This window comes from Poecilia mexicana, unplaced genomic scaffold (genome assembly GCF_051168715.1).
Source record: "Poecilia mexicana isolate PSO_F unplaced genomic scaffold, ASM5116871v1 scaffold_19, whole genome shotgun sequence".
Classification (NCBI taxonomy): Eukaryota; Metazoa; Chordata; class Actinopteri; order Cyprinodontiformes; family Poeciliidae; genus Poecilia; species Poecilia mexicana.
The window spans coordinates 19579821-19607799 of record NW_028263388.1 but is presented as its reverse complement, the minus strand read 5'-3'; the positions used below and the strand labels follow the sequence as shown (position 1 = coordinate 19607799).

Below are 27979 nucleotides of genomic sequence, written 5' to 3'. Positions count from 1 at the left end.
ACCAAGACATTGCTGTCCACTTACAGTGGGGGGAATGAGAATTTGATACATCACAGAATTTTCACCATTTTCATCTAGAACAAAGTAGGTAATTTTCTTCGTAGTCTTAAACTTCAACATTGAGAGACAGATTACTAAAGAAAAAAAAAATCACCCCAAAAAAAGACACTACAAATTTTAAATAATTGGCATTTTATTGCATGAAATACATATTTGATCACCTACCATCTAGAATCCTATTTGAACTCCTCACCTCTGCAACATATACCAGTCCACTAGTGACAGCAAGATAAGGCTTTGAAGCACTGAAACTTTCTTTCCAATTGGTCCACTCATGAGCCAAAGCTTCATGATGCTTCATTTGCTCCACTATGCCATCAAGTGGACAATAAATGTAAAACAGGGCTATTATAGTGATTTTGCTTCAGTGTTTGAAGCTTTAAATTGAACTCAGAAATGCGTGAGATGTCAATACATGATCTTAATTTGTCTTTATGATACAGTGTCTGGATCAAAAGGGAAAGTGGAAACAAATGGAGGAGGATAACTTCAAAGAAAAAAAAAAACAGTCATTCCCTCAGTTTTTAGACTACTGATTTTAAAAGAAAAAAAAGTCAACATGCATAAAAAAGTTTTGCTTTACAAATTACAGCAGATTAATACACAATTTTTCGGGTGGCATTTCCCCATTTAACTGCTTACATAATTCATGTGCCGTGTCACAAGAACAATAACTGCTTTACAAGTTCTTATAAAATCTACTTGGACTTAATGGGGAGAAGTCCAAATAAATTCTTGTGTTTTAAACACGTGCTGAGGCTGTACATTTAGAACATTATCATTCTATGGGTCACTTCAATCACATCACAAAAACAACATAATGATTCAGTTACTTCTGAGTGCTTCTGGTCTGGCAAAGTGTGAAACAGCAGATAAAACCTCAATGTTTCAAGAGATATTAAACCTTGAATAAATTAAAACAAATATCTAGTGTTGCAGTGACAGCTTTGGAAATGCATTTGTGTGCCCTGGGTGAACTGACCCTTTCTGCAAGTAAACTCAAGCAAAACAAAATGTTTAATTAAACTCAAACATTGTAAATGTTTCTAAATGAAACATAAGACCATTTGTAGCTTTGCATTTTGTTTGGAACAAACAACAACAAAAAATACATTATGCTTTTGGTTAGGAATGCAATCTTGCGACATTAAGTGAATAAAAAGTGCAGTAATATATTTTGGACAAGAGGCAGCAAGGCTAAAAACACACATGGCTTTCTTCTTTGAATGTTAAATTCAAACTTATTTTCAGTTAAATTCTAACTTTGCAGCGCTGACCACGATCCAGTGAGGTTCTCTTTTTGTTTTTTTTATTCCACATCCATACTTTTCTGAAAAGTCGAATCATTTCTCCATCACGTGATATGGGTTCAAGTGACAGCTGCCAGTCGCCTGCAACAAAAGCAAGACGAGTCTGTAAACCACCACGTCAATGTAACTGGCGAAAAAAAGCTCGACAGCAACTGCTGTTCTTACCTCACTTTGAGAACTCGTTCTTGAGTTTCTCCCTGTGGCTAGATCTGCAGATTGATAAAAGGAGCGAAACCCAGCATATCCTGAAGAAGCACCAGGGCCCGCGGTAAAGGCGGCTCTACATCGATCACTACGTTGCGCTTCCGGAGAGGGTCGAGGCTCGACTCGGTCACGTTGTGACAGTGATTCACCCTCAGGGACTGCAGCTTTGGGCAATACTCTGCAAGAGTTCTTTGGGGCATAGGAGTAACAGGGGGAACTTATGAATGGATGATCAAATCAAACGCTTTAGGAAAAAGAGTGTTATATGTATAGCTGCATATGCAATTGTTGTTTTGAGACCGTTTAAGTAATATGCAAGTTTACCCTATCAAAGACTAATAAACTTTCGTTTTGTAAAGAACACTGAACACTGGAACTGGAAGATATATTAAATATTCTAAATAAAACAACAACCAAAACAATGAATAAAATGGAAATAAAAAACACACAACTGGAACCAAAAATCAAATTAATTACGATGTCTCTGTAAACAAAACTGTATGACAAAAAAAATTAATTATCGGAAATGGAAATTATCGAGCTCATTTTAATTATTAATCACGTGGTAAATAACAATAACATAAAACTTAAAAAACCTCAAGGAGTATGAAAACCACTACAAATAGGCATGTTCTATTGTTCAAATTACTGCCCTGTCTAACTGGACTAAAATGTCAAACATTGTTGCCTGGAGGAAGGTTAAATGTGTTGTCTTTTCTCTATTCATCTGTTCATGTATGTTTGGATAAAGGGCAGACACTGTTATCCAAAGCGACTTACAAATGAGGATATAACAATACAGTTTACACCAAAGCTAACAATAAGCTACTTATATCATCGTTTCCCCTTTTAGAATCAATACGTTACAAACCTGATGGACTGGTTCCGGACTCGCAGACAACCTGTCAGATCCAGCTGTTCCAGACCCCTGCAGTTCTTGGCCACCTCTTCCACCGACTCGTCTGTAATGTTGGCATTGACCGCCAACGACAGCGACTTCAGCTCAGCACACTTTTTGGCCAGGTAGCAGATGGCGTCATCCTTCAGCTGGCGGCAGGCGGTGAGATCGATCGACCGAAGCCCTCCACAGTGGTCAGCCAGGCTGCGCAGAGACAGGCAGTCCACCCAGTCGCAGTGAGCCAGGCCGAGATGCTGGAGATGCGTGCAGCTCAAGGACACGGCCACTAAGGAGTGGCGGGTGAGGGAGGCACAGCCACTCATGTCTACCCTGTGCAGATGCTGGTTCTGGCCGATAACAGGAAGCAACTCCTTGTCTGTGACCCAGTCTGAACAGTTTTGAAGGGACAGGTTCTGGAGAACTTTATTGTCTTTTAACATTGTGCAAAATGCTTCCTTGGGGATGCACGGTCCAATCTGCAAATATTCAAACGGAACATGGAGCTGAAATATTTTGCTAACCAATACAGACCCCCTTGATTATTTAATTTACAATTTTAATACATTTTAATATATTACAATGCGAATGTATGTGACAGATCAACACAGAGTAGTGCAAATAGAAGGAAAATTATAAACATTTTTTTTAAGAAAAGTCTGGATAGAGAGACAGGGAATTGTATTCAACCCTTGAACTTAACTAAAATGTTTGCCCGATATTCTGTGAAAAGTAGCTGGGGTTGTTGTAGTCAGGATGTTGTAGTGATTTGCAAAAAATCTTTTGGATCGCCTGCAAATAAAGCACTTTCTTCCACTTGTTTACTGTGTCATCAACACAGCTTGTGGCCAACAGTAAACAGGGTTTCTTATGGCTTTATTCAACAACTGGCTTTCTCCTAGTCACTCTTGAATAAAGGACAGATTTATGGAGAACACAACTTATAGTAGTTATATTTATGATGTTGATCTCTGCATCTCCTCCAGAGTTACCGCTAGCCCCTTGGCTAGACCAGTCATGTCTTGGTCACTAAAAATCTCAGAGAGAGCTTTACAATGCATAGTAACTGTACTGAGATAAAGTTACACAGATATGGACTATATTCACTAATTAATAGGTTTCATCTGAAGGCAACTGTTTGCACTGGGTTTTATTTAGGCCATTGGTCTGCTAGTGGCTCTTTGAATCTTCCACAATAATTTTTAATGAGTTTGGCTAAAAATTATTAACCAACTGATGTCTTTAAATGCGGGTTTGAGCAGTACATTATTGCTTACATAATTTTGAACAAATAACATCCCAAAATTTTTAACTATTCTGTTTTTGCTATTATGTCTTTGATATTCTAATTGCTGAAAACTTAAATAAAATGCTGTTTCTTATACGAGACATTCATTAGGCATTATGTCGTTTATTTTCAAAAGATGATGGAACAGTTTAGCTTCTAGACAAGCTATATGACCTGGACTGAGGGCAAAAATGGCTCTTTGGATTCCAAATTCAATTCAGTTTATTTGTAAAGCAATGTCACCTCAAGGCACTTTATAAGAAAAGTCATTTCAATTTAATGAAATATTCGTTCCAGTTAATTATAATTATCAAACGTAGCAGGTTGCAGTTAAGGAATATCAGAGTAAAGGGAGATTAACACATCTGCACCTTTCAGCATTCTAATTCATACAACTTTGAAAAGCATCCATCCATTTCCCTCACATTTATAAACTACTGCTGCAATACCATTACTTACGGTGGAAAAATTAAAAGTCCTGCAGTTGGCCAGATACACCTGGACGAGGCTGTGGAACTGCTTGCTAACCCTCTGCAGGCTGACAATGTGCTGCAACGGCAAGTAGGACAAAATGTGTGGAACGAGAACATCCTCCCAAGGCAGGTCCAAGAGATGACATCTGCAGGAAAACAAACCCTATTACAGCTGAACTTTGACTCTGCAAACGCTTAAACAAAAATAAAATAAATAAAATTTAAAAAAATCAACGAATACGAGTAAACACACAATGGGGTAATTTAATGCATTAGCATTGAGTGCCGTTGCGTTTGCCCTGGCGCTGCTGTATATAGTTAAAAATTAATTGCCAGCTATACAGGTGCTGGTCATAAAATTAGAATATTGTGATAAAGTTCATTATTTTCCATAATGTCATGATAAAAATTAAATTGTCATATATTTTAGATTCATTGCACACCAACTGAAATATTTCAGGTCTTTTATTGTTTTAATTTTGATGATTTTGGCAAACAGCTCATGAAAACCCAAAATCCCTGTCTCAAAAAATTAGAATATTATGAAAAGGTTCTCTGAACGAGCAATAAAAATAATCATCTGAATCAACAAAGTAACTCTAAACACCTGAAAAAGATTCCTGAGGCCTTTAAAAACTCCCAGCCTGGTTCATTACTCAAAACCGCAATCATGGGTCAGATTGCTGACCTGACTGCTGTCCAGAAGGCCATCACTGACATCCTCAAGCAAGAGGGTGAGAAACAGAAAGAAATTTCTGAACGAATCGGCTGTTTGCAGAGTGTTATATCAAGGCACCTCAGTGGGAAGTCAGTAGGAAGGAAAAAGTGTGGCAGAAAACGCTGCACAACGAGAAGAGGTGACCGGACCTTGAGGAAGATTGTGGAGAAGGGCCGATTCCAGACCAAATTAAATTTTCATCTCCATAAAACTTTTCAGCAGATGGAAGCATGAAGTGCTCCAAAATCTTCTGATAGCTGCTGCATTGATCCTGCCCTTGGTAAAACCCAGTGGACCAACACCAGCAGCTGACATGGCACCCAGACCATCACTGACTGTGGGTACTTGACACTGGACTTCTGGCATTTTGGCATTTCCTTCTCCCCAGTCTTCCTCCAGAGTCTGGCACTTTGATTTCCAAATGACATGCAAAGTTTGCTTTCATCCGAAAAAAGTACTTTGGACCACTGAACAACAGTGGTCCAAAGTGCTGCTTCTCTGTAGCCCAGGTCAGGCGCTTCTGCCGCTGTTTCTGGTTCAAAAGTGGCTTGACCTTTGACCTGGGGAATGCGGCACCTGTAGCCCATTTCCTGCACACGCCTGTGCACGGTGGCTCTGGATGTTTCTACTCCAGACTCAGTCCACTGCTTCCCCCAAGGTCTGGAATCGGCCCTTCTCCACAATCTTCCTCAGGGTCCGGTCACCTCTTCTCGTTGTGCAGCGTTTTCTGCCACACTTTTTCCTTCCTACTGACTTCCCACTGAGGTGCCTTGATATAACACTCTGCAAACAGCCGATTCGTTCAGAAATGTCTTTCCGTTTCTCACCCTCTTGCTTGAGGATGTCAGTGATGGCCTTCTGGACAGCAGTCAGGTCAGCAGTCTGACCCATGATTGCGGTTTTGAGTAATGAACCAGGCTGGGAGTTTTTAAAGGCCTCAGGAATCTTTTTCAGGTGTTTAGAGTTACTTTGTTGATTCAGATGATTATTTTTATTGCTCGTTCAGAGAACCTTTTCATGATATTCTAATTTTTTGAGACAGGGATTTTGGGTTTTCAAGAGCTGTTTGCCAAAATCATCAAAATTAAAACAATAAAAGACCTGAAATATTTCAGTTGGTGTGCAATGAATCTAAAATATATGACAATTTAATTTTTATCATGACATTATGGAAAATAATGAACTTTATCACAATATTCTAATTTTATGACCAGCACCTGTATATAAATGGCACGAGCTGCGTTCCAGTGACTGTTGGTTAATAATCTTACGCTTCCGCTGTTAGCCGGAGAGCTAGTCTGCCGGGGCCACCAACTCAGCTGTTTTTTTAGAGATATAAACACGTTTTAAAAGCTACTTACGTCTGCCAACTGCCTTCTTCATCCATTGTGAACCAGCTGCGTAATACGCTGTTTTTCAGGACGAGCTGTTCTTTACATTGTCACCTAAGGAGCGTATTTTGCCTTAGCATCTTGTAAAGCGTTTGAGGTGTAACCTAAACCAAAAGCTGCATTCGCTGGCTGTCGGAATAATTATTGTCAACAAAGAAAACTGCGCAAATCATCTCACAGAAGATAACGGAACTTTGTAAAATTGTCAGATTATATACAGCCACTGAAAAGCACAACATAATGGGGTACCTGATTAGTCTGAGTTGCAATTTAGTTTGTAAATCATTTAGCCAGAGAAGCAAATGCACCTAAATTATATTCGTTTACAAAAATAACGTGCTAATCCTTTCTGATGGAGTAATTTTGAAATAATTTTTGTCAAATACAGAATTTTTTTGTAGTGTTTTATAACAGTAACCCGGGAAATACATCACTGGTCATAACATTTACGGTGAACACTTGAATGCGTCATGACTGATTTTTTGTATTTTAGAGACGATGGGATTATAAATAGACTGATTTGTTACAGCTGTCATTTTTTTTCAAAAAGCCACCCGATGTTATGCTCATTTCCCAAATCAGGATGTTAAATATTATTTCTTCCTTTTAAAATTCCCCCAAACTTATTTTATTCTACACATAAAAAATAGGTGTTTTCAGATAAACTTATATGTCCCTTTAGTGCTTTGAACATCAATAATTCAAACACCACTGGCACAACAAAGCATCTTAAAAAGCACACACACACACACACACACACACACACACACACACACACACACACACACACACACACACACAGTTAGAGAAAGAAAAATAGCTAGAATTTTTTTTATGAAAATAGCAGAAAATAAATTTGAGTTCTTTACACAATATCTTCAAAAACAAGTATTTATTTGCATTTTTAGTAACATGAAAGTATAGGCACTGACTATGTATCCACAATAAAATTATGCATTTTTCAATGTAACCACATTTGTTGATCATAACTAAATATTTTTGAATCTCATAAGTCAAAATCACAATTCAAATAATATGTCAAAATATATCAAAAGAAATAACTGTTCTCTTAATCCCCCAGTTCCAAAGATAAACAAGAGCTGTTTTAAGTTCAGCAGTCAGCTACTCGGCCAGCTCACCTCTGTCCAGAGGAACAATGAAGTCAATCATGCAGAACAACTGCTGACCCAACAAGTTATGTTTCAGTGAATGACAGCAGCCAGCAGAGTAGCGGAGTGAATGCTCACTCCTCAGTAAACATAGTCCATATACAAGGCATAGAGCAAGAATGGCGTACAAGTCAATATATGATTTTTCCGCTGAGACGCTGGAAGGAGAGGAAGTCCCACTGAGCATTTTTAAAGGAAAGGTGCTGCTCATTGTCAATGTTGCCACCTTCTGAGGGTCAACAATTGAGGAGGTGATTCTTCAAGAACATTGACTGCATAATGTTCTACGTAGTGTACCCACATAGCCTTACTGCAACCATTATTTTCCATGTTCTTTCAGTACCACCGAATGAATGCACTAATGGAAATGTTTGGCAACCTGAATTTCACTGTGTTAGGTTTCCCCTGCAACCAGTTTGGTCTTCAGTCACCTGGTAAGTTTCTCCTCTGATTTAATTAAGCTTATAATGCTTTCTTTATATCTTATTATGTTTATGAGGCAAAGATTGTTGGACTTATAGGGAAAAGTTCTTTGCTTGCATTGTGTGTATACTGAACATTTGTTTTGCTGAACCGCCATAATAATAAAAAGCCCTTGTTCAAAAGTGGAGTAAAAGGTGAGTTGTTATATTATTTTGTCTGTTGAAGTGATATATTGAAATTGTTCTTTTTGATGATTAAACAGCATGCAATTTTGATAACTAATAAAGAAAGAGAATACAATGCATAGGTTTCAATTTATCATAGTTATTCTCTTACACACAGGTTTGAAATTAAATCAAATATTTAATTAAAGGCAGAGTCTTTGGAAGGAAACCAACCAATTTAAATTAACTCTACTAATTCAAAGGTTCATTAAACATCCAGCCAGGACCTACCTGACAATTGGAAAATGTGGTTTCTCTGCATTTCGTTATGGGGAATTTAATAAAATTTTAGTGGATGCATATGTATTTATTTGAACCTGGATATAAGACTTACAACCTTAGTGGATCCGAGAAAATTCATTGTGAGTTCAAACTTGTGAATCCATTTTAGATTTTCAAAATTTGTTGAAGTTGTTTTTATTGTTTCACTCTGTAAAAAGAACAATTCAAATGCAACCATAAAAGCCCTAAAATTAACACAACATTCATGAGAATGAGAAGTGAATGGAAACTTCTGACTGGAACAGTCAGCACTTTTTGTAAGTCTATGATAATGCCACTTATAAAACAGTTTTTACTTGTAAGTGACATGTGCTAACACAGAAATAAATAAAATACATAAATAATTTTACATGCATCTGTTTTTAGAGGTGAATGAAGAAATGCTCAATGTACTGAAGTATGTGAGACCTGGCAGTGGGTTTGTACCAAAGTTTCCTGTCTTTGCCAAGATCGAGGTGAATGGGTTGAACGAAGAACCTCTTTTTACATATCTAAAGGTATACTGCATTCTACAAAGATTTCAGATGTATACACTCAAATGATTCAGAATCGTTCTGGTTAGCACAGCTGTTCTGTCTCTTCTTGTTCTCCACAGGACTCGCTGCCATTTGTTAATCCTCTTATTGGAGATATAAAGAAGTTCTACTGGTCCCCAGTATGTGTCAATGACATTAGATGGAATTTTGAGAAGTTTCTTATTAATTCAGATGGCACCCCTTTCAAAAGGTAAATATCACATACAAAACCTTCAGCTAATTTAAGGCTGTTTTTTTTTTCTGTTACATGCCATCTTCCTTGCTGTGTAGGTATGAACTTCACTGTCCCATTGAAATGGTGGAGAAAGACATAGCAGACCTTCTCTGATGGACATTAGGGAAACACTCCCTGATGGCAGAGTGATGATCACTCAGTAAATGCATATGTGCACCTGAGCTGAATCTGATTGGAAGAGGAACTTGTGTAGGAGCTTCAGTGCATTCTCTCTGAGAACAAGTTCCCTTTCAGCCACTCGAGGAGTTTCCATGTCACTGTCATGCTTCTTGGAAATGGACTTGGAACTGCCATTCAGATTCTAAATTAAAATAAAGCATGAGATTTAGAACTTTGTTTTTGTCATTGTCATCATTGATGAACCCTAGCTTAAAACCAACGTAAAAATATAGCGGCTAAGCACAGCAGTAGTTATGCCCTGCAAACAAGACTGGTGTTGATTTCTAAGAGTTGACTAAGGATGTTGCTGAGGAAAAAGGTTCTGGCCTCTCACCCCTTATATGTAGTACAAAAGGAGTCTTACTCCTTAAACTTTATGATATTTTATCACATTACACAACCACAAATTTTAGTGTTTTTTTTCTGTTAAGTGTATATGTGCAATACAACACAACTTTGTGCCTACTTTTTTTCAAATATCCAAATCATACACAATTTCCAATTATTTACAATTATTACTAAACAGTGTAGATTTTACAATGTCCAATAAAACTTAAAAAGCACAATAATTATAGTACGCTATAACAAAAGAACATAAAAGGAGTGCGTTAAAAAATCATAACTTATCATCACAGAAATTTGAATTGAAAGAAAAATCAAAAATGGGCTTGAAAGTTTTAATGAAATTCTTAAAGTGTAGTGCGTATTTGTATTTAGTCTCATGAACCAACTGCAGTTACAGCCACCATTGTATGCCACTTTGCATAATAAACATTCCCAGCACAATGCAAAATAAAAATTAACTCTGAACAACAGATAACAGAAATTCTCTACTTGAGAAAGACGTGGATTTTTAAAATTTTATTTATTTTTTTATTAATCGCCTTTTTCAGAGAAAATGTTTGTAAATTGCGGAAGAATGTCAATGTTCCTTACCGGAGCCCATAGTTCAGTTTTCGCGCATGCGTACCTCTCATTCTGTCAGACAACAGCAGCCAGTAAACATGGCTGGTGTTGGTTTCCAACGTTTGGCCAAGGCTCTCACTAAGGGTAAAGGTTCTGGCCTCTCGGCCCTTGTATCGGGATGTAGAGCAGGTAGGTCGTGTTTTAGTATTGTGGGTATGAAAGATTTCTTTAAACATATTTGTCATGGTTTTTAGTTTGAAGCTTCTCATGGACGTAACCTTGAATTGCGACCATTAGCTCGAGCTAGCAGAGAGTCAGCGGCTGTTCTGAATGAGTGGAGCGAGTCTTAAATTGGGTTGTGTACACGTTCATTATTGCTTTCAGAAATGCATTTTTATTGCTGTTTCAGCCTCTGGTGCGACAAAAGATAGTCTGCCTGGCGCATACCCAAAGACCCCAGAGGAGAGAGCTGCTGCTGCAAAGAAATACAATCTAAGGGTTGAGGACTATGAGCCGTATCCGGATAACGGAGAGGGGTGAGCTTCTTTTTGAAAGCTTTTTAGCTTATGTCGCATTCCGGTATAATTTTATAGGCATTGCTCATTTAGAAGGAGTCCAATGAATGGACAATAATGGACATTCGGAACTAACACTTTAATTTTATTGTTTCCATAGCTTCGGTGATTACCCAAAATTACAAGATAGGTCCCAACACGAGAGAGACCCTTGGTACAAATGGGACCACCCTGACTTGAGGAGGAACTGGGGAGAGCCGGTAAGACAGGGATGAAATTCCCTTCTAAAAGTTTTTTTTTATTGTAGATATATTATTATTTCTTAATAATTAACATAGATACTGGCAATTTAAAGCTTTTGTTATTTATATGTATTGCTTTCTTAGATAAAATACAAAGTCCCATACCATACAGTTTTACAGTTCGCATGGCTGGACACCCATGAAGAAGTATTCATATGTCCTCAACTTTTTGCTTTTTTTTTCACATTATAATAACCAGCGTCAGTGCATTTATTATAGCAATGAACAACACAAAATACAGAACTAAATCCTTTTAGCATTCTGTGGGAAGACGTGAAAACTGATGTTTAGATGCTCCTCCACATAATGTAAGCTTGGTTGAGCTACTTTGCAAGGAGGAATTGTGACAAAAATGTCTGTCTATATGCAAATGAATGCTTAAAACATATCTAGAGTCATCAGATTAATAGGTTGTTCTGTTGTGCCAATATTGTAGATGCACTGGAATTTTGACATGTACCTCAGAACCCGAGTGGACACATCTCCGAGCCCTGTGCCGTGGTCAACGATGTGGAAACAACTGTTTGGTTTCGTTGGGTTCATGTTGTTCATGTTCTACATGGGGGAGAAATTTCCATCCTATCAACCTATTGTAAGTACACACCCAATTTTAGTGTATAAAATTACAGTAGACTGACTCAAGTCAATGTGTATTATTTCATTCTATGGACTTTTCTATGTTTAGTATTGTTTCATTATACATTGCTGATGGAATTTCAGTGAGGATTGGACACATATTGTAGTGATGGTTGCTTTAAAAAGAGATCATACATCTCAAAATCCTGGTATATAATTTGACTAAATCAAACCAATTTGGTACATGTGCAGAGCTGATAGGCAAAGCTAACCATGTTTAAGTCCATTTACTATGGTTGTCAAAATAATCAATATAGCTAAATAACTGATACTAGAAATATGTAATTATAAAGCATCCTTGCTGCAAATTTCCGAATCACACCACACTCTGCTCTACTGTGGTACAAATTAACACAGGAAAATGTTAATCAGCTCAGTTGGCCACTAAATAGTGACGCAGCAAAACAAACTAGTGCAACCTACTCTGCTCTTTGATCAAAGAAAATATGGAAAATTATCATTGTACAAGGCTGCTACATACTTTTGTATAGACCAGATCTTTAACACTTTAAGAAATATGTTTGTTATGCACCCTGATAACTTTGGGTACTTGTTGCTTTTTCTGCTCCGCATTGCTTTATTTTTGCATTTATGTATTTAGTAATGCACTCATTTATTTCTCTTGTTTCAGGCCCCAAAGCAATATCCCTACAACAACCTGTACTTGGAGAAAGGAGGAGATCGTGCAAAGGCACCAGAAGAAGTTAAAAATTATGAAATCTAAACCTAAAATACAATTTTGCTCTTGTATATATTTCTGGCAAAAATAAAGACTTACGTTAATGTATAAAATATCTGTGTGGAATTGTATTTTGTTCTATGTAAAGACTAAATTTGTTTCATGAAATAAAAGCAGCACTTGATGTTTTTAAATATAATTTGTTTCATGAAATAAAAGCAGCACTTGATGTTTTTAAATATGCAGATGAAAAAAAAATAATTCTGACAATTGTACTATCCCAGATATGGTTCCGATGAGTTCAGGGCGTTAGGTCAGCTGAAATGTGAGGTTATATGTAAAATGTCCCTGTGGGCGATCCGTAGCTTAGTGACAACACGGCAGTAGCACTTTGGTCTGGGCTGCTAGCTTCGCTGATAAGTAGCACTGGAGCGTGTAGACGCAAATTGTCAAGCTGTGTAACACAGTTTACGTAAGTTGCTCTTAAAAACACATTTTCCTAACCAGGAGGTTTAAATTGAGTCTTTTTATCCTTTGTTTTATTTGCCTTTGATGTACTGCAATTGGGGTGGTGGCTAACGACTAGCTAGCTAGCAACAGCAGCATCGGCTGGGAGTATATAAACTGGAAAACTTAAGATATGGTGTTTTCATAGATTGGTTGAATATATAACATTTTAACCCTAACGCTAAATAATATTAATAAATTTCGTTTGTAATGTGAAATTTAATGAAGGCTACATTCGAGGTGTGCTTGCGAAATGCTAACTCGCTAGCTACATGGCAGATAAACAGAAAAATCTTATTTGATAGTAGTCTGGCAACTTGACGATTATAGTACTAAGAACTACATCAATTTGAATCAATTGTCGATGAGCTATAATTATGGTGCGATTATTTTTGTTATTCGGGTTACTGCTGTGTGAAGTAGACTGGATTAGAAGGCATTTCCTATGGCAGGTAACAGAAATAATCTGAACGGATGTTGCTGTGCTTCAGCAAAATGGAAAAGGAGGAATATAACCAAATCGATAGCTACGGATGATTTGGGGAGCGATGTCGTCTTCTGGTGTCGGTTCAATGTGTTTTATCAATTCCAGAGTTGGGAATCCAGAATCAGGAAATTTTAGCGCTGTATGCATTTATTTTTCTACTGAGAACATCAGGTTTTGTTTATCTTTATTAGTTATGTTAACCTGTACAGCAAAAAATGCCTATAATAAAATAATACACTGGTGGTCTCACCTTCCTAGGCTTTGAAACTTGAACCTCTGTAGTTGAAGATGAGGCTGAAGGAAATTCAGAGGACTGCCCACCAGGCATGGAGTCCTGCCGGACACCATCCGATCTACCTGGCCTTAGGAACATCAGCACAACAGCTCGATGCTTCTTTCAACACCACAGCTGCCATAGAGATATTTGAGATGGATTTTGCCGACCCCTCTCTGGAGATGCAGCTCAAGGGTTCATTACCCACCACAAACAGGTACTCTATCATACATTTACACATTTTAACGTGCACATCCTGCAGTCCCCATCAGTCAGTACATAGAACTCGCATTGTGTTTCGGTTTTTGATTTTGCTTACTGGTGGATGATGCTGCATTCTTATTACAGCCAATAGCTGTTAACTATTGCAACTGTAGTGCATTGTAAAAACTATTCACACCCTTGGAACATTTTTACACACAAGCTTTGATGTATTTTGCTAGCATTTTATGTGCTAGACTGACACAAAGTAGCACATAATTTTCAAGTGGAATGAAATATTGCATGTTTTACGTTTTTGTTTTATTTACAAGTAAACTGAAATTGTAGTGTGAAACTGTTTTTTGGAATGTCTCAACCTTCTTTGCACATGTAGAGGGCGGCTGCCCTTTTATTTTTTGCGGGCTTTGGGGGTAATGGAGTAATGCCTGTTTTGCTCCCATAGGTTGCACAGCATTGTATGGGTAAATTTTGGGACGGCGGAAGATGGAACTGGAGGGAGACTCGTTGGGGGAAGCGAAAATGGCACATTGACTGTATATAACCCAGAGGCTATCATAAGTTCTGGAGCAGAGGCTGTTGTTGGGCAGTGTGACAAACACACAGGACCAGTCCGTGCACTTGATTTCAACCCGTTCCAGGTAAATACATTGCGATTATAGACAGATTATCCAAAAGCACATCTCGTATAATTCATAATTTTCTATCTGTGGCCTTTTCTTTCGCAGAGTAATCTTCTTGCCTCTGGAGCCAATGACTCTGAGATCTACATCTGGGATCTAAATAACTTCAGCAGCCCAATGACTCCAGGAGCAAAAACACAGGTAAGTACTGGATTTAGAAAAGTCACAGATTCTATTGTACTATATAAAGCTATTTACAATTGAAACCACAGTCACTTTCAAATTTAATTTCCTGTTTTTGTAGTTTGAAACCTGAATAAGAGTGGAACCTCTTTTGTTTATGGTGTCGCCTTTGCTCTTATTTGTGAAACTGACCTGCTTTTTTCCAGAGTTGTCAAAGTGCTTTAACACTCTGACCGTTAATTATCTGATTTGTATTGGACAAGCAGCTGTTTTCTCCTGTTTCAGCCCGTTGAAGACATCAGTGTTGTGTCGTGGAACAGGCAGGTTCAGCACATCCTGGCATCTGCTAACCCCAGTGGGAAAGCGGTTGTGTGGGACTTGAGGAAGAATGAGCCCATCATAAAGATCAGTGATCACAGCAACAGGGTTGGTTGTTTTTCTTTTCTTTTTTTTTCAGTTATTAAAAAGAGATAATTGAGATTTGCCTGTTGTCCATCAGGTCATGTAATTAAGGCTCCCTTAATAATTTATTTTAAGCAATTTTTTTGTCTATTCGTAATACATTTGCAATAATATAATGTTTGGTAAGTGTTTCTTCTAGTACATAGAAATCAGACTATACTGTTCCCTAACTTTCACACTTTAAAATGTAATCAAAAAGGCAATAGTATTTCACTTTAAAAAAAAAAAATAAAGGCTTTATGTCTTTTATTTATTTAACTTTTTTACTTGAACAACTGAAATAAAGTAACTTATCAATTTTAATTTTATTCATATCTGAAATTTTGAAATAAAAGGTGCAGCCCAGTAAATAAAAAAAATCTAATTGAAAAGACTTTGATGGTAAATGGGTGTTGTGATTTTTGCATTCTACCTTGTTATGTGACTGAAGATGCACTGTTCGGGAATGCTGTGGCACCCTGACGTGGCCACCCAGCTGGTGTTGGCCTCAGAAGATGACCGACAGCCAGTCATCCAGATGTGGGACCTTCGCTTTGCTACGTCACCCCTTAAAGTGCTGGAAAATCATAAACGGTACAGTTTTATTGATTTATCTCTCGTTGGCATAAATTTGATTGAATTTTTGTTAGATTGTTCTGAGTTTTGTGCCGCTGGCGTCTTCCAGAGGAATTCTGTCCATTTCGTGGAGCCAATCCGATTCGGAGCTCCTCCTGAGTAGCGCTAAAGACAACAGGATCCTCTGCTGGAATCCAAACACTGGAGAGGTATTTGAAGTTTTTATTTACCAGTATGTAGTTCTGAAATTGGCTGCATTGATCTTCACTGGTGTCTTGTTTTTTTAAATTTTAGGTAATTTACGAGCTTCCAACTACAAACCAGTGGTGCTTTGATGTCCAGTGGTGCCCCAGGAATCCGGCCCTTCTTTCAGCAGCGTCGTTTGATGGGAGAATCACAGTTTACTCTGTGATGGGAGGGAGCTTGAAGGCTCAGCAGCAAAGCACAGCTGACATGGTGATTACCAGTTTAAAGTTTAAATGTTAAAAGTTTTGAACATTTAGTTGTCTGTCCACGAGATGGTGCTGTTGTAAAGGAAATCACGCTGACTAATAGCTAAATTTGAAAGAGGAAAGAAAATACTTCCTAGAGAACTGGTGTTTCCCCTGACAAACATCCATAACAACAGTTTATTATAGCGGAAGTACTAAAAAGAAAGAGTTGATGCACATATTTAAACATGTGAAAGTTTTCCTGTGTTTGTATTTATTTGGAAATGGAAAAAGAGATATTCTGTTCTACAAACAACTGAATTGATTTAGCATGCAGTTGTTAATTGAACAAATCATGTTCTTTATATTTTACCAGATATCCTCTTCATTTGATACAATGGATCCCTTTGGTACGGGACAAGTGCTGCCTCCTCTACAAGTTCCTCAGCCCAGTGTGCAGGAAACCATCGTTCCTCCTCTGAAGAAGCCACCTAAATGGGTGCGCAGGCCAGTGGGAGCTTCCTTTGGGGTAAGTGTGATATTAGAATATTTCATCCTGTTTGGTTGCCCTGGATTTTATTTAAGAGTATCCAAACAAAGGGGTCTGAATACAAAGGCTGGCTTTACAGATTCTTTTATTTCTTTTTTATTATTGTTATTTTAAGTTTGAAAACTAAACCATATATTTTTTTACCTTCCTTTTCACCATTATGAACTACTGTGATCCCAGTAAAATGCATTTAAATTTGTGGTTGCAAAAACTTGGAAGAAAATGTGAAAATATTCAGAGGGGATGAATTCTTCTTGGATTTAGATACACACCATGTTTTTTCATAGTATTGAACTTGTTTTTCTTCTGGTTTTTTTTTTTTTTTTTTCAGTTTGGTGGAAAGCTGATAACCTTTGAGAATCCAAAGCTTCCTCCGGTGCAAAGCCCCCAGCCTGTCCCCAGACAAGTGTTTGTGAGCCAGGTTACCACGGAGACAGAGTTCCTCCAACGCTCCAGGGAGCTTCAGGCGGCGCTGCAGTCGGGTTCCTTCAACAACTACTGCCAGGCCAAGATTCAGAACGCCAAGTCGGATGCGGAACAGGACATATGGAAATTCCTTCTAGTATGAGTCTCCTCATGTTTAGACACGAGCTGAATCTCTCACTCAGTCTGGGGTTATGACGTGTCACATTCCTCGGATTACAGGTCAACTTTGAGGACGAGGCCCGTATTAAATTCCTTAAACTTTTGGGTTTCAGCAAAGATGAATTGGAGAGAAAGGTATTCTGTTTTTTTTTGTTTTTGTTTTTGTTTTTAATGTTTCTTACCTTTCCTTTGAGTCATACCACGTCGTAGCTGTAAAAACATTATCTTCATGTAGATTTCAAAATGTCTGGGGAAGAATTTTCAGTCCAACGGCCATGGAGTCGATGCCAAAGATCTTGCAGAGAAGATGCAGCGTCTCACAACTGAGGTCAGATGTTCTCCACAGTTGTGAGTTTTGAAATCGTAACTAGTGGAAGAATAAAATCTCCTTTTTTCTCTCTCTCTCTCTCTCTCTATAGAGATCAGATGAAGCTGCAGCTGATGCTAGAACCTCAGGGTCCATTTCACCAGCAGACTTCTTCAGTCATACTCCCAAGGACAATTCCACCTTCCAAATCCCTGTATCATGTGGTAAAAACCTTTCTTTAATAAATAAGAATAACTTTTCTTCTCATTGCTGTTTGTTTTTACTGTAATCGAGGCAGTTTCTGTTGATCACCTGATTCATAATGCCAATCGTTTCTGCAGACACTGACGGTTTGATAAGCCAGGCGCTGCTGGTTGGCAACTTTGAGGGAGCCGTGGATTTGTGTCTCAATGATGGTCGTTATGCTGAGGCCATTTTGCTGTCCATCAGCGGTGGAGAGGACCTTCTCAAGAAGACACAGCAGAAATACCTAAGCAAGCAAAAAAACAGCATATCAATGGTAAGATTGTGATGCAGGTGTTTCTCAGTAAACTGGAATATTAATGACAAGTTAAATCTTTTCAGTCAGAAACATTATATGGATTCATTACATCCAGTGTGATATATATATATATATATATATATATATATATATATATATATATATATATATATATATATATATATATATATATATATATATATATATATATATAAGAGGTTATTTTTGCTGATTATTGTGGGTTAGCACAAAAACAACCTTCAGTTTTTCAGAAAATATGAATATTACAGATGAAAAAAAGGATTTTCAATATAGAAATGTCATACAATGGCCTGGATAATCAAGGTAATACATATTTTCTACTGCAATTTTTCCTTCCTCTCAACTTTCCTTTAGTGTGCAATGGATACAGTACTCTGTGAACAGCCGATTTCTGTAGCATTAACTATTTAAATATATATGCTTGAAGTAGCCTGTATATATCTGTGTGTAATCAGTCTATATAGCTTCATATAACATAATGTTTTGCTAAATCATAATTTATTTCCCACAAACTCCAGCTTATATCATCAGTGGTGACCCAGAACTGGAGGGACATCGTGCAGAACTGTGAGCTGGACAACTGGAAGGAAGCTCTTGCTGCTCTGCTGACTTACGCTCACCCTGAAGACTTTGCTTGTTTTTGCGGTAAGTTTAAACATTTCTTGGCGTGCGACTTGAACCCTGACATGCCTCCCCTCTCTGGGAATTGTAAAATTGCAGTTCAGGGTTTGACTTTCTCACCAACACCAGTCTATGCATGTCCTTGCTCCATTTCCAGTTGTTCTTCTATCTTTAATATTTTGGAGTTTTGCCATATGTCCCGCCAGATACCTTGGGAAACCGGCTGGTGCACGAGGGCACAGAGAAGCGCTGCCTGCAGGCCTGTTTGTGTTACATCTGCTCTGGGAACATTGAAAAGCTGGTGGAGTGTTGGGCCTTGCACAGGGAATGTTCTTCCCCTCTTGGGCTAGAGGTACAATCTCAGTATGGATGTTTGCATCGGTATAAAAGCTACTTTAACATTTTTCTAGACCTTTAAGAAATTAGCAAAATGTTAAAAGTTTATTTTACTATTTAGTATGTATTATGTTCATTTTCCTCACAAGAGCTGGTTTTCTAGTTGATTGTTTTTGGAGTTAATCTGTGATAGTACAGATTCATACACTCATAAAAACTATGTAAAAAAAAAAAAAAAAGGTGTGATGGCAAACAATAATTTAAACTTCTGTTCTTATGAATTTGTACAAACTAAATATTGGTTTCACAGATCAAAAAGTGAGTTGTGTTTTGTTTTAATACAGAATAATCCAGCTCAGAAGTGTTTTAGTATTTGAAATAGATCTAATCTATGTCTGACCAGTTTGGAACGAAAATTGATTTTCCTCACTTTTTGTTAGAAATTTGAGTCTTTAAGAGAAAGGAGTAGGAAGCCTGTGTTAAAACTGTGCATGGATCTATGTGAATATTGTGTTTTGTTTTATTTTTTTTTTGTAGGATCTGGTTGAAAAAGTGATGATGCTACGGAAGTCGATTGAGCGCCTCCGCAACAGTGAGGTGGCAGTGCAGAGCCCAGTGCTGGCTGAGAAGCTGACCTGCTACGCTGGCATCCTGGCTGCAGAGGGCAGCTTAGCCACTGCCATGACATACCTGCCTGACAACTCAGACCAAGTAAAAAAAAAATAAAAAATCTTATTTTAAAGCCTCTAGTTTGACTTTGTGTAATTTCTCACTTGAATTAACCAAATCTTGGTTTCTGTACAACTTTTTTTCTCACCAGCCTGGCATCAGGATGCTGAGAGACCGGCTGTACCATGCTCAGGGAGAGGCTGCTGCCCAACAGCAACCTCCAAACTCCTTCAACAAGGTCGGCGTGCCAACAGCTAATCCCACTCCTGCTGCTCAGCCTCCTGCACCAAAAGCACCAATCATGGTAGAGATGGCTTAGCCGTAAATTCAGTCATGATTCCACACAGCATTTGTGTTTAAATTGCTCAACATACTGTTTTGTTTGTTTTTTTTTTTTAACCTTAGAGTCAGTTCCAGCCATCTGCTCCACCACAGGTTCCTTCACAACAGCAGCCTCCAATGCCATCAATGTTTACTCCTCAAGTTCCTCCACCCAACCCAGGCCCAGGTCTGCCACCATCCTCTCATGCACATCCGCCCAGTTCCACCCGCCCAGTTGTAAGGCCTTCCTATCCGCAACATCCTGCTACAGCTCCAGGTTTGGCAGCTTGAAAATTAGCTTAAAGAATCTGTCTGGCAAAATGTATCGTATCCTTATTTGAATTTTTTCATATTTCTTAATCTACAATCTTTGAGTGTGACTTCCTGTTATAAAGCAAAATACCCCTTTGCCCAAGCATCTCCCAAATCGCAACTACGACTCTACTAACACACTTCTGCACACTTAAATAACAAACCTATTTAAGGCCATAGAGGCCACACCGCATGAAAGTGGAAAAAAAAATGTTTTCGTCTGAGAAGACAAAAATGGACCTTTGTGGTTTACAGACAAAACTTTAGTGAAGTGAAACTAACACGCCGCCCCCACTGCGCAAAATGGTAGCAGCGTCTAGCTGTGAGGGAGCGTTTCATCAGCGCACAGCAGAGTCGATGTGAAGATGGATTGATCTGAAAGTGTAAAAGACTCCCACCTGAACGCTTGCATACACACGCTTGCACATTCGCTCTCTCATACGCATGCTCGTAAATGTAAAATAAAAATTCACAACGTCTTTATCAGTAGCAGAACAGTCGCCTTGTTCTTTCAGCAAGGTCAGACAGATTTAGCAGGTCATACAAACTTGATCTGATAAGATTGTTGTTTTCTTTGTCAACTTACCTGCGGGAATTCTTTTTCTCTTTCTGAGAACTCTGATGTTCCTCAGAGCTTTTACTTTTTAAATCTTCGGGAGCACAGTTCTTTTGAGAAGCGCGCTACTTGTAAACTCATCAAAAGAGAATGAATTTGCTCCTAAATCACCGCTCAGAGACGGATACATGAAATTCTTAGCTTGGGTTTTACTCAGTGTTTGATTCACTGTGCTGCATCTACTCTTTAGCAGCCATTATGAGGATAGAGCTAAAATATGATATAGTTAACACTTATTGTTTTTTTATTACTATTTAATATAAATTCATAAACATGGAAATGATAGATTAATGTATAAACCCAGAACATTATGAAGTTAAAGTTTACCTGTTCCTTCTGGACATCTTAGTGTTTTGGGGTTTTTTTTATTAAATCTGCAACACATGTCAATATTCTCTTTGACTTAAAAGTCAAAGAGAATATTTTTTTAAAAAAATACTGTTTATTAATATGTTAGAATGATCATTTTCTAGACTTTGTGTTTTAAGTAAATGTTTCCTCTTTCTGTCCATTTCCAGCTTTCTCTTCTCATCAGCCATTCCAGCCTCAGCCCGTTTCCAGTGGCGGCCCCTTCTCTCCCACTGGCCCGCCCATGCCAGCTGCAAGCCTGGCAGGGCCTCCACTGCCACCTTCATCCTCCACCCCTGGAGGCCTGCCCCCTACTCCGAGCCCCGGGGTGCCTCCTATAGGATTTGTACCGTCTACCTCTTTACCCGCAGGCATGACGCCGCCCAGCTCGCAACCAGGAGCACCAGGTCCCATTTTCCCTGGCAGCTTCCACAGCCAAGGCCCAGCACCCCCCATGGCATCTAGTTCCTTCCCTCCTATGGGAGCTGGATATCCCCAAGGAGGCCCTGGAGCTCCTGCAGCAAAGCCCTTTCCGGCCCCTGTAGTTGCTCCCCCTCCTACAGGTACACATGGGATCAATTATGTTCCAGTCAGAAGTGAAATTCCTTTAACCTGGTTACATTTTTTTTATTATTATTATTTTTACCAAATAAGAACATCATCTGTAGGGTGATAGTGATGAGAAAACACTTGTATTCAGATGTCACACCGTTTTTAATTTGCAGGAAAGTTTCCCTGGCTGAATTTCGAGTGTGATCATCAAGGTGACGCAACGAGTGCTTGATATAAAAAAAAAATTATAATAATAGAACAGCATGAACAGAAAAGCAGAAACATGTAGACTATGATGCATATGCAATAGCTGAAGCAAGTTTCCTTTTTCTGTTGAATTGCTTCCGCTTGTCTGTCGCTTGTATCAGCCAATAACTGAAGATTTCAAAGGTTTTAGACGACTGAAATGAGTTTCTATATTCCAAAATAATGTAACTAAAGTTTATTTTTCATTAAGTTAGAAGTATTCAATGATCCTAATTTTGTGGTTGGATTCTAGCTTTGGTACTCCACTGACCTAGCCTCTTCCTATTTATTCTCAAAAATGTAGCATAGAAGATATAGCAACAATATTCAGAACAATTTGCTGTTCTAATGATTAGCAAATTGACTTTTTAAGCCATCATTAGCACCTTGTTTTAGTGATAGGCATGGTTAGCATTGCTGACAAAGCGCTCTTGGAGAACGTAGATGTTTACCGTAGCCATCTCCAACTCCAGCACCTTCTTTGCCAGAACTGAAAGTTCAGAAAGACAAAACACTGCAGCTGTGCTGTACTCCCTCAAGCTTTATCTTGATGTGTCATTTAAATACCTTCCAACACTTCTGTGTTTTCTCTGACTGATACTGAAAGTAGGTCACTTTGACTCTTCTCTCTGTAACAGTGCTGCTGTTACCGATTGTGCTTAGACGTTATGCAATCACCTGTCAGGAAAAAAAAAAAAAAAGATTTTATTTGATTCCTGCCAATCACCATTCAAGGCTTGCTTAATATGGTTTATTATTAAATAAAAGTGTAGGCGTTATATGTCACCACATTTTTTTCCTAGCTATTTATTAACCCTAAACTGAACGCATTGCTTGTAGTTTAATTTGTTACTTATGAGAACTTCATATAGAAAGCTTCCCATATGTTTTGCCTTACTTCGCTGTTTGAATTTGCTCAAACCCATCAAATCTGAGCGGTTGAAAAAACATGTTTTAACTTGCAGTGTGTTGCTATGCAGACTAACATTGCCTCAAAGGTGACAAGAAATCTAAAGCGTCGTATTCAGACTTAATTGGGAAATCATTTGCAAGTCCATAAGCTAAAGAAAAAAAAAAAAAGCCAAATAACTGGGAGAGAGGCGAGCTAGAGAACATATCTGCCATGCTAAAATTCAGGAGTTGATACATGCCAGCTACAGTACCTTGAAAATGTATTCATACCCCTTGACTTTTTCCTCATTTAGTCACATTGCTGCTGCAAAGCTTCCAGAGTTGGAAGTTATAAGTCAGCATGGTGGTGGCAGCATCATGCTGTGGGGATTTGTTGCTTTGGCCAGAACAGGGAGGCTCGTTGGGGAGTTGAGTGGATCTCAATACAGATCAGTCCTGGAAGAAAACCACACACCAACGTACGCCGCACTTTTTGTAATTACTTGGAAAAACCTTTGGAAATCGTGAATCACTTTCTTCCCGTGCACAGTTATGTGCGTGATTTGTGATTTGTCCCTCACATAAAACCTAATAACGTCCGTTAACGTCACAATTTTGGAAAAATTCAAGGGATATAATATACCGCTCAAAAAAATAAAGGGAACATTTCACTTTAATTTTGTGTGTGGCTCCAAATCCAGGCCTCCATTGGTTAATAAATTTGATTTCCATTGATGATTTTTGTGTGATTTTGTTGTCAGCACATTCAACTTTGTACAGAACAAAGTATTCAATGAGAATATTTCATTCATTCAGATCTAGGATGTGTTATTTGAGTGTTCCCTTTATTTTTTTTGAGCAGTGTAGTTCTGCAAAACACTGTATGAGTTTTGCACCTCAGCAGCAGACAGTGAGCTGCACACACAAGTAAACACAAGTCTTGTCTGACTGGTTTCGTCTGCGGCGTTTTCACAACACTGTTTGTACATGTTATCAGTTCCAAGTATGAAAGCAGCTTTCTGCGTGCATTTTTGGCCATCTACTTCTATCTGTTGGGATTTTTTTTTTCCCCATGTAAAAACTAACAATATTTTTTATGTAGGACCACATGATGGCTGGAATGATCCACCAGCAGTTCGCACTGGACCCAGGAAGAAGAAGGTATTTATTCATTCATTGCTTGATGATAGAAAAAAAAGAAGTCAACCATTTAAGGTTAATGTTTATAGTAGGGATGCATATCAGCATCAACATTGGCCAATGTTAGTCTCTTCTTAACATACGAGTATTTTTCAAAAACACTACTACTGCTCCTAAGGCCAAATGTTGTTCAATAAATGACATAAAATGTCAGTTTGGTTTTTCTGTGGCAGCATTTACTGTGAATCTAAAACGAGTAAATACTCCTGTTAAAATGTCATGTTTTAATACTACAAAATGAAAACATGATGAGCAGTTTCACAACTTTTCTGGCATGCAAATGTGATACTTTTCAGGGTTTTTGTTTTGTTTTGTTTTTCTTTCTTTCATCTTATCGTGTTTTGAGATATTTTTTCGTCCATCCTGTCCTGTAAAAATTCTTCTAGTCCATCAGATGTCTGGCCACCTCTTGTTCATGTCCTGCTTCAGGAGACTGCTGAGATCTTGATTTTGACACTTGAAATCTCTATTCATCATCAATTTCTCAGTGGATTCCTGGAAGTTTTGTGTCAAAACTGATTGTAAGAGTTCACATTCATCCTACTGAACAGAAACCTTCAGTCCCATCTGAAGTTAAGGCTGCATGTTAGTAGGAAAACAGTAGTGCAGCAACTCAGAAGATCAAAAGATCTTTTATCTTCTACCTGCTTCTTTTTGAACAAATTGTGTTCAATTGGCATGACTAATTCTTATTTCTTTCATTTTTTTTTTACTTTTGATAGTCTGTTCAAAATAAATACTCTGAGGAAAACCAGCCTCAGTACCAGTTTATGTTTCACTTTTTGCAGCCGAGGAAAACAAATTAAAAGGCATATTTCTATGTATCACATTTGAACCTTTCTGTGTGTACAGCTCCCTGATAACTACACTCCACCAGCCCCCATCACTGCTCCTGTGATGGGTTTCCCAGTGGAGGCCCCACAGCCACACAACCACACCCAAGTCCCACCCGGAGCCCCTCAGGAGCCAAACGTACAGGTTTGTTTCCGACGGAGGGCCGGTTACTTGAATCCTCAGCAGTATTGCGCTCGTCAGGAATGGCATCAGCTTTTATGTTTTTTCATTTGTGCGTGTTTGTCGCTCAGCTCCTCCAGCAGCTGCCAGCAGAGAGAGTGGAGCAGAAAGAAATCCCCGCGGAGCACATGGTCCTCAAAACCACCTTTGACAGCTTGGTGCAGCGCTGCCAGCTCGCTGCAGGAGATCCTGTAAGTCAGCCGTGTTTTCATTCTACTGTTGGTTTTTGTTGTCATTTCGCAGCCTGTTTTCCCTGCAGAGGAAAGTATGTGGTAACATAAAACATATAAATCTTTTTCAGCAAACAAAAAGGAAGCTCGATGATGCTGGAAAGCGTTTGGGACACTTGTACGACAAGCTGAGAGAGCAGTCGGTAAGGATCGCTTTGTGTTCAAGCAGAATCGTTCATATCCTGAGTCAAACGGGAGCAGGGAGGGCCTGTTCTGCAGCGGACGGCTCGTGGTCAGCATGCAGGCTGCGTGGTGATCAATATGTTCTCGGAGACGTGATGTCAACTAACTGAAGCTGATCAGAGTGTCTCCATGACAGCGCTAAACAAAAATGTCAGCTTTCTTGTCTACAGCATGTTTTTTTTTTAACTGATACTCTAACTTATAGAGCAGAGCCCAAAACTTTTTTTTTCTGGTAAAAAAAGTAATCTATCTTTTTTTTATTAAAAGCCTGACAGTACTATAAAATGTATCTATAAATTTACTTTCTTTTTTTTTTTTACTCCTCTTCAGCATGAAAATAAATTGGGGAAAATATAAATTTTCATAAGCAGTTCAAGGAAGTCTGAGTTTATACTACTCTTACAAAACGAAAAAAGACAGCAAAAAAAAAACATGAATGGTAAAACAAATTGATTGTAAATTATTTATTGGCTTAAACCCAGAAATATTCTGCCCATTCCACTAGACTGGGGATTTTAGAGGTTAAACTTAAGATTCAAGTTCCCTGCTTATTTGAGAAAAACATACAAGAGTTGAATAATCTGGAAAACATAACTACGGCATAACAAGTTACCAAATGCTACTTCTTCTTTTTTAAGCTCTCTCACAACATCCTGAGCGGACTCCACGAGATCAGCCGCTGCGTGGCGAGCCAAAACTACCAGCGGGGCCTGGAGATCCACACTCAGGTGGTCAGCAGCAGCAACTTCAGCGAGATCTCTGCCTTCATGCCCATCCTCAAAGTGCTCATGACCATCGCCAACAAGCTGGGCGTCTAACACCCCGAAGACAACACCGACCACTCTTCAGTGTTACCATGTTGTTGAATGCATATTTATTTCCTTAAAGAGCCGATGACGTGTCAACGACGAGAATAATGGCTGATTAGCGTTACGGAACCCGCTCCCTCCCAGAGGACGCCGCGGCTGTTTGAGCCAGTGAGGTGGAGGTTTCTGTGTAGATGTCTGTTGATGTTGCTGTGCTGATTTTTACAACAAAAAAAAAAAAAACATGAATGTATTCAGAAAGTGGCTGAGTATATGAGTTGAAAATAGTGATGTAATACATGAAAACAGTTGATGCAAAGCAGGTGTATTTCCATAAAACGCGTTACATTGTACTGCAGTGTGTATTTTTCCTTTATGGCGCTCGTGGATGTTTGGGGGGAGGGGAGGGGGGGGGGGTTGGGGGGGAAAAGTGTAATAAAATGCATGCAGCGCTCCAGCTGCAAAAACAACACATCCAGGGCTCACACTTTCATAAATCATGAGAATAAAATCTGGGTCGTCCTTACAATCCACTCCGTCTGTGTTCTCTGTGTGAGGGAGGGACAGACTGACACAGCTGTGTGAACCATTTTGTAAAAACAAACGGCATCAAAAGCATTTTTGAACTTCCGATTGTTCCGAGGATTGATTTCTTGTAATGACGGTGTGGGGAGTCTTTGGGCCAAAGCACTGAAGAAGAATGTCCCGTCAAACGTTTTTTTTTTTTGTTTTTTTTTTATCAGATTGAACTTTGATAGCTTGTGTGAATGATATTTTTTCCCTCCATATTTGCATTAATGTGCATGCTTTCCATTTATCCTAAGATGAATTCAAACAGTAGCTTTTAGAACAAAACTTCAAATAATTTCTGTGGAATCATAAAGAAATTAGCCACTCTCTCTGTTTAAAGTCCTGTTACTCCATCTTCCATGCAGACAGCAATGTTGTATTTTGTAACATCTGTTTTGAAAAAAAAAAAAATCTCATAGATGTAATGATCAAATCTTTACAAACTGACAAATTACAGATGATGTTCATAGTTTTGTAGCTACTTAAAAAAAAAAAGAATTAAACTCTGGGTTTGTTTTGTGACGGCAGAGGGCAGGAAAGTGCCTCACTGTGTCTGTTTTGGTTACACAGATATTTATACAATCCATGTTGCTTACTTTACTCATTTCGGTATCTTTTTGAAATAAAGTTCCACTTACGATATTTGAAGTCTTCAAACATAAAATGTCTCTTTGATTCACTGGGTGCAAGAGGTCCTTTTAGTCACAGGTTGGATTTAATCTACAGGGATAGTCTGGCAAAGCATTGTCTAGTTTAATTTAGAATGTTAATACATTTGACTGATATCAAGCAAAAGTCGAAGCAATAATTCAGGATTTTTGAAATTTTCAGGGAAGATGTCTTACCAGCACTGCTCAAGAAAATACTCTTGGCATCTTTAATTTAAATCCAGATTCAGGTGCCAATAATCTCTCATGTTATGTTAGTGGAGT

At 38.5% G+C, this 27979-nt stretch overlaps 4 protein-coding genes across 5 annotated transcripts; 3 read left to right on the top strand and 1 right to left on the bottom strand.

Annotated features, from left to right (window-relative positions):
* Nucleotides 1–175: 175 nt before the first annotated feature.
* fbxl15 (F-box and leucine-rich repeat protein 15) lies at nt 176–6504 on the bottom strand. Its single transcript, XM_015001251.2, has 5 exons — nt 6310–6504; nt 4217–4376; nt 2446–2948; nt 1536–1763; nt 176–1451 (listed from the first exon to the last, which is right to left on the bottom strand). Exons 1-4 carry the CDS (start codon nt 6333–6335, stop codon nt 1574–1576), a joined length of 879 nt encoding a protein of 292 aa, XP_014856737.1. The 5' UTR covers nt 6336–6504; the 3' UTR covers nt 176–1451; nt 1536–1573.
* Nucleotides 6505–7534: 1030 nt separating this feature from the next.
* On the top strand, nt 7535–9542 carry gpx9 (glutathione peroxidase 9). Its single transcript, XM_015001254.2, has 5 exons — nt 7535–7759; nt 7849–7942; nt 8804–8934; nt 9033–9163; nt 9244–9542. Exons 1-5 carry the CDS (start codon nt 7628–7630, stop codon nt 9299–9301), a joined length of 546 nt encoding a protein of 181 aa, XP_014856740.2. The 5' UTR covers nt 7535–7627; the 3' UTR covers nt 9302–9542.
* Nucleotides 9543–10308: 766 nt separating this feature from the next.
* Nucleotides 10309–12518, top strand: ndufb8 (NADH:ubiquinone oxidoreductase subunit B8). The gene is made up of 5 exons (XM_015001253.2): nt 10309–10462; nt 10683–10809; nt 10949–11048; nt 11527–11682; nt 12358–12518. Exons 1-5 carry the CDS (start codon nt 10330–10332, stop codon nt 12448–12450), a joined length of 609 nt encoding a protein of 202 aa, XP_014856739.2. The 5' UTR covers nt 10309–10329; the 3' UTR covers nt 12451–12518.
* Nucleotides 12519–12764: 246 nt separating this feature from the next.
* Nucleotides 12765–27689, top strand: sec31b (SEC31 homolog B, COPII coat complex component). 2 transcript variants are annotated; one of them, XM_014976874.2, is made up of 26 exons: nt 12765–12877; nt 13658–13890; nt 14338–14533; nt 14621–14716; nt 14984–15124; nt 15591–15733; nt 15825–15924; nt 16010–16171; nt 16523–16675; nt 17028–17258; nt 17342–17416; nt 17517–17609; nt 17701–17812; nt 17930–18108; nt 18651–18777; nt 18960–19105; nt 19627–19800; nt 19910–20062; nt 20164–20356; nt 21526–21918; nt 22081–22119; nt 24147–24205; nt 25097–25222; nt 25330–25449; nt 25560–25631; nt 26310–27689. In XM_014976874.2, exons 2-26 carry the CDS (start codon nt 13688–13690, stop codon nt 26487–26489), a joined length of 3666 nt encoding a protein of 1221 aa, XP_014832360.2. In that variant the 5' UTR covers nt 12765–12877; nt 13658–13687; the 3' UTR covers nt 26490–27689. The 2 variants fall into 2 exon arrangements, with proteins under 2 accessions (XP_014832360.2, XP_014832361.2); XM_014976875.2 differs by lacking the exon at nt 22081–22119.
* The last annotated feature ends 290 nt before the right edge of the window (nt 27690–27979 follow it).

Bases quoted from the DNA above. Each gene is read 5' to 3' on its own strand.
- sec31b (XM_014976874.2), top strand. From the start codon at position 13,688: ATGAGGCTGAAGGAAATTCAGAGGACTGCCCACCAGGCATGGAGTCCT. The intron at 16,676-17,027 runs GTAAGTGTGATA...TTTTTTTTTCAG, and splicing joins CAGTGGGAGCTTCCTTTGGG to TTTGGTGGAAAGCTGATAAC. The intron at 24,206-25,096 runs GTATTTATTCAT...CTGTGTGTACAG, and splicing joins CTGGACCCAGGAAGAAGAAG to CTCCCTGATAACTACACTCC.
- fbxl15 (XM_015001251.2), bottom strand. From the start codon at position 6,335: ATGGATGAAGAAGGCAGTTGGCAGAC. The intron at 2,949-4,216 runs GTAAGTAATGGT...GAATATTTGCAG, and splicing joins GGACTTTTAATTTTTCCACC to ATTGGACCGTGCATCCCCAA. The intron at 1,764-2,445 runs GTTTGTAACGTA...TATGCCCCAAAG, and splicing joins GTCCGGAACCAGTCCATCAG to AACTCTTGCAGAGTATTGCC.
- ndufb8 (XM_015001253.2), top strand. From the start codon at position 10,330: ATGCGTACCTCTCATTCTGTCAGACAACAGCAGCCAGTAAACATGGCT. The intron at 10,810-10,948 runs GTGAGCTTCTTT...TTGTTTCCATAG, and splicing joins TATCCGGATAACGGAGAGGG to CTTCGGTGATTACCCAAAAT. The intron at 11,049-11,526 runs GTAAGACAGGGA...CCAATATTGTAG, and splicing joins GGAGGAACTGGGGAGAGCCG to ATGCACTGGAATTTTGACAT.